The sequence below is a fragment of the Anguilla anguilla genome, chromosome 11, assembly GCF_013347855.1.
Source record: "Anguilla anguilla isolate fAngAng1 chromosome 11, fAngAng1.pri, whole genome shotgun sequence".
In the NCBI taxonomy this organism is placed as follows: Eukaryota; Metazoa; Chordata; class Actinopteri; order Anguilliformes; family Anguillidae; genus Anguilla; species Anguilla anguilla.
In genome coordinates, this window is record NC_049211.1 from 10452313 (window position 1) to 10460483 (window position 8171).

General features: G+C 39.0%; 2 protein-coding genes across 2 annotated transcripts; both read left to right on the top strand.

The window, feature by feature from the left end:
* The first annotated feature begins 186 nt into the window (after positions 1-186).
* Positions 187-2743, top strand: LOC118208370 (taste receptor type 1 member 1-like). Its single transcript, XM_035382976.1, has 2 exons — positions 187-411; positions 717-2743. The coding sequence occupies exons 1-2, from the start codon at positions 195-197 to the stop codon at positions 1637-1639; spliced, it is 1140 nt and encodes a 379-aa protein (XP_035238867.1). The 5' UTR covers positions 187-194; the 3' UTR covers positions 1640-2743.
* A 1603-nt stretch (positions 2744-4346) lies between these two features.
* On the top strand, positions 4347-7584 carry LOC118207973 (taste receptor type 1 member 2-like). The gene is made up of 4 exons (XM_035382201.1): positions 4347-4378; positions 4555-4852; positions 4946-5700; positions 7581-7584. The coding sequence occupies exons 2-4, from the start codon at positions 4583-4585 to the stop codon at positions 7582-7584; spliced, it is 1029 nt and encodes a 342-aa protein (XP_035238092.1). The 5' UTR covers positions 4347-4378; positions 4555-4582.
* Positions 7585-8171: the final 587 nt, after the last annotated feature.

Consider the following 8171-nt stretch of genomic DNA (forward strand, 5'->3'; position numbering starts at 1 on the left):
GCAAAACCATTTGGAATAAAATAACAATTGTCTGAACAGCCGCTATCTTTTGTTAGTGATTGTTGAAGCTATGACCACTGAAAATTTGTTCCAAAATATGAGGAGGTGACACCATATATTTAATTATCTGTTCATACTTCTATGATTATATTCCACATATTTTTTGTTTATTGATAATAATCTGGATCCTCGCCATGGTAGTTTTGAAGAATTATCTGACTAAAACTGTAACACTAGGGATTATGGGTAATACTAAACATGCAGTTAAAGATGTTTCTTTAATCTTGCAGATTCCTGTATCACGGTGCTCTGAGGAGTGTGAAAAAGGCTCTGCTAGGAGACCATATAGAATATATAAGTGCTGCTTTGAGTGTGAAGTCTGTCCAAAAGACACCTATATCAATCATTCAGGTAGGAAATCAGCTGTTTACTGGAGACTAGTGACTAATCATTCATGTGTGAGTGTTTCACATTGGTTTTTGTGAGACTTCCCATTTTCCCTGTCTCATTTGCAGTTCATAGACTTTGGCATACATTATAAAATGATCATGTGATGTGTAACTTTTAATGGGCCATGTGTGTGATTTATTCTGCTGAATGTGCATCTTATATTTCCCCTCACATACATTTACCCCAAGGCACCTGAGGAAAGACAAGTGATGACTGGCTGTGAAATGAATTGTTTTAGTAAAATATGTCCTTCCTGTTTGTGACAGCTGATCCATACAGTTGCCTCCAATGTGAGAAGAACGAATGGTCTGACGCAGGGAGCACTTCATGTACAGAGCGTTCTGTGGACTATATTCACATCACGGAGCCTCTGTCAGTCCTGCTCATGCTCTCTGTCAGCTTCATGCTCTTTCTTGCAGCAGCCATCGCCATCCTCTTTGCCCGTAACTACAGCACCCCAGTTGTGAGGTCTGCGGGGGGTAAAATGTGTTTCCTCATGCTGGGCTGTTTGAGCGGTTCAGGTTTCAGTGTGTTCTTCTATTTTGGCATCCCGAATCCAATCCAATGTGTGTTGAGAAGCTCATTTTTCCCTCTGTTTTACACTGTCTGTCTGTCTTGCCTCACTGTCCGATCCTTCCAGATAGTCTGCATCTTCAAAATGGCTGCCAAGCTACCCAAAGCGTACGATTGGTGGGTCAAGTACAATGGACAGTGGCTATTCATAGCAGTGGCCTCTACTGTCCAGTTAATTCTTTGTGCAGTCAGTGCTCCTAGACCCTTCAATGACACAGTGACCTTCAAAGACCAAATAATTATGAACTGTGACACAGCAGGTTTCCTCCCAATTAGTGCCACTGTGTTGTTTGCTGGGTTTCTTAGTGTTTTGTGCTTTATCTTCTCATACATGGGAACTGACCTCCCCAAAAACTACAATGAAGCCAAATCTATTACATTTAGTGTGCTGCTGTTTTTTTTTTCCTGGATTACTTATTTCACTTTATACTTAATTCACGCAAGCCGAAACCTGCCCATAATTAGGGCCTTCTCAATGCTGACCAGTTCATACGGAATTCTCTTGAGTTATTTTGTCCCAAAGTCGTATGTCATTCTTTTCAAACCTGAGAAAAACACACAAGCACACTTTCAGTCTTGTATTCAGGATTATACCCAAAAAATCAGTAGGATGTAGAGGGCTCTTGCTGGCATAGTGTAACACACTGCATAACGAACACTGATTATATTTAAACAAGGATAGATGTCGCTGTTATTTAGTTTGTGAGTGCATGTGTTATTTTAGATGAGCCTATTTTATTTACTGCATGCAAATTAAAACATGTTATCAGATGCAATTTTTGCTGACGTCAGTAACAATATAATTGTTTTCTTTATGAGTAATTCACAATACCCTGCGATGGTCCAGGGTGTATTTCTGCCTTTCGCCTAATGCATGCTGGGATGGGCTCCAGTACCTCCCATGACCTGGACTAGGAACATGTGGGTCAAGATGGATGGATTTATTTCCAAAGAATATTTTCATCCCCCTCTCCATCATCATGAACACATCTGGTGCCCTCAAAATCCACCAGAGGGCGCCCACTACCAAATCCTAATGTTGCTGTCTTCTTGTTTCCCTGGAATTAGTTCTCATTATTGTATTAGTGGTTTTGGTTTCTGTAGATGTGTCTTGTTAGCGTAGTTTGACACACCTGTTAGTTATGGTATTTAAACCATTCGTGTCCCTTTCCTTGTTGTTTGGTCTTTGGGTCTTGCCTAGCGTCTTTATGGTTGCTTGCCTGTAAAACATGGTGCGTTCTTTGTTGGGCTGATAGAATTCTCTTGCTGTCACCTGGTTGTTTTATTTTTCTGAGTCTTACAGTGAAGGCTCTGACTTCTAATTCTCCGGGTTTTTGAGCTTTAGTCTGCATTTGGGTTCCACGTTCTGTTTCCTTGTGATACCATCATCAAAAGAAACTTCATGGTGCCTTTGAACATTTGTTTTAGTTTTTAAAATGTGTACTATATACTATTATATTTTTTCTTCAGTAACATGTAGGGCAGGAATGATTCACGACATTAGTCAGATATAAAATCTTGAAACATTCTTCATTTTAGCTTTAATTCAATTATTCTTAATGTCTTTAAAGTACAGGTAAAGTTTTAATATGCAGAATTCATAATGTCCTCTAAAACCACAAATGTAATGCTACCTTTTAAAAATGTTTCTCAATTGACAAATTGTATATTTTTGTTTTTTCATCTACTACAATGTTAAAGAAAAGTCACTGTGTAATGTTTTGCTCCAAATGCTATTAAAGAGATATTGTTCCTTTGAATGTGGCGCTGATATGACATGTACATTCTTGTGTGGATCAGATTTTTTTCTGCAACTCATTCATTTTAATCGGAATTGTAAGAAGAGTCATGGTGACTTGATGCCGTGTGTGTGTGTGTGCGTGCAGTTAGCTATATCCAGTATATCTATATACACCGTGGACAGATGTCTTATGCTGCAGATCAATCAATGTCACATTTACCAGAGGAAGGGGCTTTACATGCAACATTTAGGAACACCTGTGTGGTGTCAGCAAGTCTATATTTTGACCTCATTGATATGCACACGACAATATAGAAGCTGGAGTGCTTCCAACAATGAGGTTTCCTATATTTTCATGTAATTTCCCTTCGCTGGTCAGATTATAGTTGCACTCATCCTGAAAATATCCTTCCCCCCCAGCTACAATACAAAACCGTTCAACGAGCCTTAGCATGGTTCATGATTGTAAGTTAACTGATGCGTAACCAGATGACGCTTACAGCAGCACCGTGGTCGATATTTTAGGAGGCTATTCAGACGCAGAACGATTTTACTGTGTGTAAGGGTCCAATGTTTCACAAAGTGTTTCTCTTTAAGCTTGCATTTTTTTCTGTTTGCTTTTCCTTAAGACTACAAAACTGAATCCCCATTAAAGCTTTCACTTGAATGGGGATTAGATTTTGGATTGGCTTTCTGCAGTCCACCAGCTTACTGCGTGTGACCTCCCTGTTTCCCTGGAGACACAACGCTGTTAATGTCCCCACCTACATTTCAGTGTTTATCATCAACGCACAGTAGTTTTGCAATGGCCAACTGCACAAAAAATGTGTATTTGACATGTGCTTTGTGAGTCCTTTCATGTGTGGTGTTAAAATTTTTTTGCATCTAATAGAAATGATTAACTCTTTGCACATATCTGTCACTCTTTTATAATTAGAATTGGTGCATGCATTTGTAGACGAGTGGGTAGCTGGATGCATGTAAGCATATGTATAGTATTAATTTGTATATGTCTATGAATAAATGTTTAATATTGGAAAAGAATCTAAATAAATGTTTACAAATATCACATTTGCAAGAGGAAAGACTTGTACATGCTACATTTAAGAACATCTGCACAGTGTCATCGAGCCAGTTTTAATGAATTCTCCAGAACACACTACAATATGGCAGCTGGAGCACTTCTAGCAGTGAGGTTTCCAATATTTTCATTTAAATTCCCTTCGCTGGTCATCAGATTATATTTGCTTTCTTCAAAACAATACCCCTCTACCCACCTACATTATAAGACCGGTTAATGAACCACAATGTGGTCTATGTAAATGTATAGATGGAAATTGGATGAGTATTCCTGCAGTGTCTTTATCTTTGTGCATGTATTAGTAGGAAGGCACTGGTTAAGACACTTGGTGAAATATCTTTGATGTGAACAATGCATCACACAATCTTTCTGTTTGCACTTCTGTGCTTTTTTCAGCACTCACCTGCAAAGGATTCCTGTGTGTCACCAGAGTTCAGTTTGTCTGGTGATTATATTTTGGGAGGACTTTTTCCAGTGCACGGTGGAAAAAACAGTGGCCATTTTAACATTCCTGTTGCCCTGCAATGTGACAGGTAAGTACAGCTCTCAATGTGCGCACGTTTCAATTTCAGCTCAGTATTTGTCGGTTTAGTGTAGCAACAGTAAAATGCTGACACATTGAAACTTTACAGCTCTTTCGTATACATTGGCTCAGTGATTAATTGTAAAATTTAACCATGGATAATTCCATCATTTATGTTTTCCACAGATTGTTGTTCTCAGCAGCAGGCTATCAGATGTTGCAAGTGATGAGGTTTGCTGTAGAGGAAATTAACAACTCAACCTCCATCTTGCCTGATGTGTCCCTTGGCTACGAGATCGTTGACCATTGCTCAGACACACAGAATTTCCCAACAGTCTTTGATTTCCTCTCCAGAAATAGGTCTGTTGAAGTTCCTCTTAACTTTAATGAATATGAGCCTAAAGTTGTGTCTGTGCTTGGCCCGTTTGGAAGCACTCAAACTATTACCATTGCACCATTTTTCATGATGGACCTTCTTCCAATGGTAATTTATTTTCTCCTATTATATATCTTTTTTTTGGCTAATATTGGCTTCACTTCAGTAAATATGACTGCATTACGTTTTGCAAATTTACAGGTAAATTATGGATCATCAAGCTCCAGTTTAAGTAATAAAAGGGCATTTCCATCCTTCCTACGAACAGAATCCAGCAACAGAGGTAAAGTACAGCTGATCATTCACATTTTACAGAGGTTCAAATGGACCTGGATCGCATTCATAAGCTGCGACAGTGACTACAGTCGAGATGCCCTTCAGCTCTTCAGTGATGCCGCAAGTGGAACCTCGATCTGCCTGGCTTACCAGGAGGAGCTCAAAGGCGACTCTAATCACACAGTAATACTTCAGAAGATAATCATGCTTCGTGTAAAAGTTATCATTGTTTTTACTTCGCATGAATATGCAGTACCATTCATTGAATCAGCCATACGAAACAACTTACAAGACAAGGTGTGGATTGCAAGTGATACCTGGTCTTTGAATAAGGAACTTCCCACTCACCAAGGACTCAACACCATTGGTACTATTATTGGAATAACAGAGAGGGTTGTGAGATTACCTGGGTTTCCAGAATTTGTCCAAAACTCTCGAAGCCACAGCAAATACCTTGAGTGCAAAAACAGAAAACTTCCAGAATTTACGGCAACCTGCAATCAAGCTTGCTATAACTGCTCTTACATGAATGCAAGAAAAATAATTAATGAAAATCCGACTTATAACTTTGCCATTTACTCTGCAGTTTATTCAGTGGCAAAAGCCTTACACAACATATTACATTGTGGTACAAAAGGGTGCAACAAGACTGAAAGAGTCTTTCCTTATAAGGTAAGTAGGTGTTGTGCATCAAATAATCTTCTCCATGACTGTGTGAACCTAAAATCAATACATTCTTAAATAATTGTTTGCAGTTTCAGCCTCCTTAACAAAAGCCAGTCATTCAAAACAAAACACTTTTCTCTCTCCAGTTCCCTCTCTCTCTCTCACTCTCTCTCAGAAAGTCATTCTGTCTCTCTGTCTTGTTGTTTGGGACCGTGTAGCTTACTATTGAGTATACTATTGTTGTATACATCTTGCATGCAACTTTTATTCTCAATAGCCGGCATCTGCGTTGATTCGGACACAACCTGTCACTATATATTTTTGCTGTGTTTGTCTCTTAAAGATGCTTGCACACACGTACGCAGACAAAGACACGTACACGCATGCACGCTCACTCGCACACACACACACACACACACACACACACACACACACACACACAAACACACTCATTCACATTTATATTAATTAATTCATAATCACTCACTTATGTGCATATACACAGGCATAGAGAGACCTGATTGTACAAGTAGAACCATACTTCCTTACACTCACAAATATTCCTGTTGAGGATCCATAGCTAATCTGGTTGCTCTGTGGTTGCACATTTGTTTGCAGACTGTTTAAGTCTACCATGTTTAAGCTTTGAAAAAATAAAATACCAGACAGAGACTATGACCATTTCAGGATGCTTCTTTTATTTTTCTGCAATGTCTATTGTAATTATCATATAATTACCATGTGCATGAAATATACTGACAAATTAAATTGTGGGAAGGAAATTGTTTCACTCTTGCTCTATGTCAGCTTCTCAAAGAAATAAAGAAGTCAGACTTCGAACTACTGAACCTCCGTATAAAGTTTGATGAAAATGGAGACCCTCCTTCAAGATACAACATAGTGTACTGGAACCTGGACTACTCTGATCCGTTTCAGTACGTCGGATCATATGATGCAGAATCAGCTGAGAGTTTCAGTATTAATGAAACTCTTATTCACTGGTACACCAATGGAACAGTACGTTTTCTCCTCGTTTACGAACATGGTAACCCAGTAATTATGATCTAATTTATATCAGTATAATTATGTGAGTTATGTTACGTTTTCATCCTGACATTAAATCGAGTAATATGGTAACTAAGAAAGTCTTTGTGGTAATAATGTACATCTAAATGCATGTTAGAAATGAAGTAAGCAGCAAAGCCATTTGTGGTAATATAATAACTGTCTACACAGTTGCTACATTTTGTGATTGTTGAAGCTATGACCCCTGAAAGTATGCTCTCAAAATATGAGCTGGTAGCGCCATATATTTAATTATGTGTATACTTCTATGATTATATTCCACTTATTTTTGTTTATTGGTAATAATCTGGATTCTCACTATGGTAGTTTTGAAGAATTATCTGACTAAAACTGTAACACTAGGGATTATGCATAATATTAAACATGAAATGTTTCTTTAATCTTGCAGATTCCTGTATCACGGTGCTCTGAGGAGTGTGAAAAAGGCTCTGCTAGGAGACCATATAGAATATATAAGTGCTGCTTTGAGTGTGAAGTTTGTCCAAAAGACACCTATATCAATCATTCAGGTAGGAAATCAGCTGTTTACTGGAGACTAGTGACTAATCATTCATGTGTGAGTGTTTCACATTGGTTTTTGTGAGACTTCTCATTTTCCCTGTCTCATTTGCAGTTCATAGACTTTGGCATACATTATAAAATGATCATGTGATGTGTAACTTTTAATGAGCCATGTGTGTGATTTATTCTGCTGAATGTGCATCTTATATTTCCCCTCACATACATTTACCTCAAGGCACCTGAGGAAAGATGATGATTACCTGTGATGAATTGCCTCAGTAAAATGTGTCTTTTGTGTTTCTGACAGCTGATCTGTACAGTTGCCTCCCGTGTAAGAAGAACGAATGGTCTGACGCAGGGAGCACTTCATGTACAGAGCGTTCTGTGGAGTATGTTCACATCACGGAGCCTCTGTCAGTCCTGCTCATGCTCTCTGTCAGCTTCATGCTCTTTCTTGCAGCAGCCATCGCCATCCTCTTCGCCCGTAACTACAGCACCCCAGTTGTGAGGTCCGCAGGGGGTAAAATGTGTTTCCTCATGCTGGGCTGTTTGAGCGGTTCAGGTTTCAGTGTGTTCTTCTATTTTGGCATCCCGAACCAAATCAAATGTGTGTTGAGAAGCATATTTTTCCCTCTGTGTTACACTGTCTGTCTGTCTTGCCTCACCGTCCGATCCTTCCAGATAGTCTGCATCTTCAAAATGGCTGCCAAGCTACCCAAAGCACATGCCTGGTGGGTCAAGTACAATGGACAGTGGATATTCATAGCAGCGGCCGCTACTGTTCAGTTTATTCTTTGTGCACTCAGTGCTTCTAGACCCTTCAATGACACAGTGACCTTCAAAGACAAAATAATTATGAACTGTGACTCAAGTTTAATCCCGTTTAGTGCCACTGTGA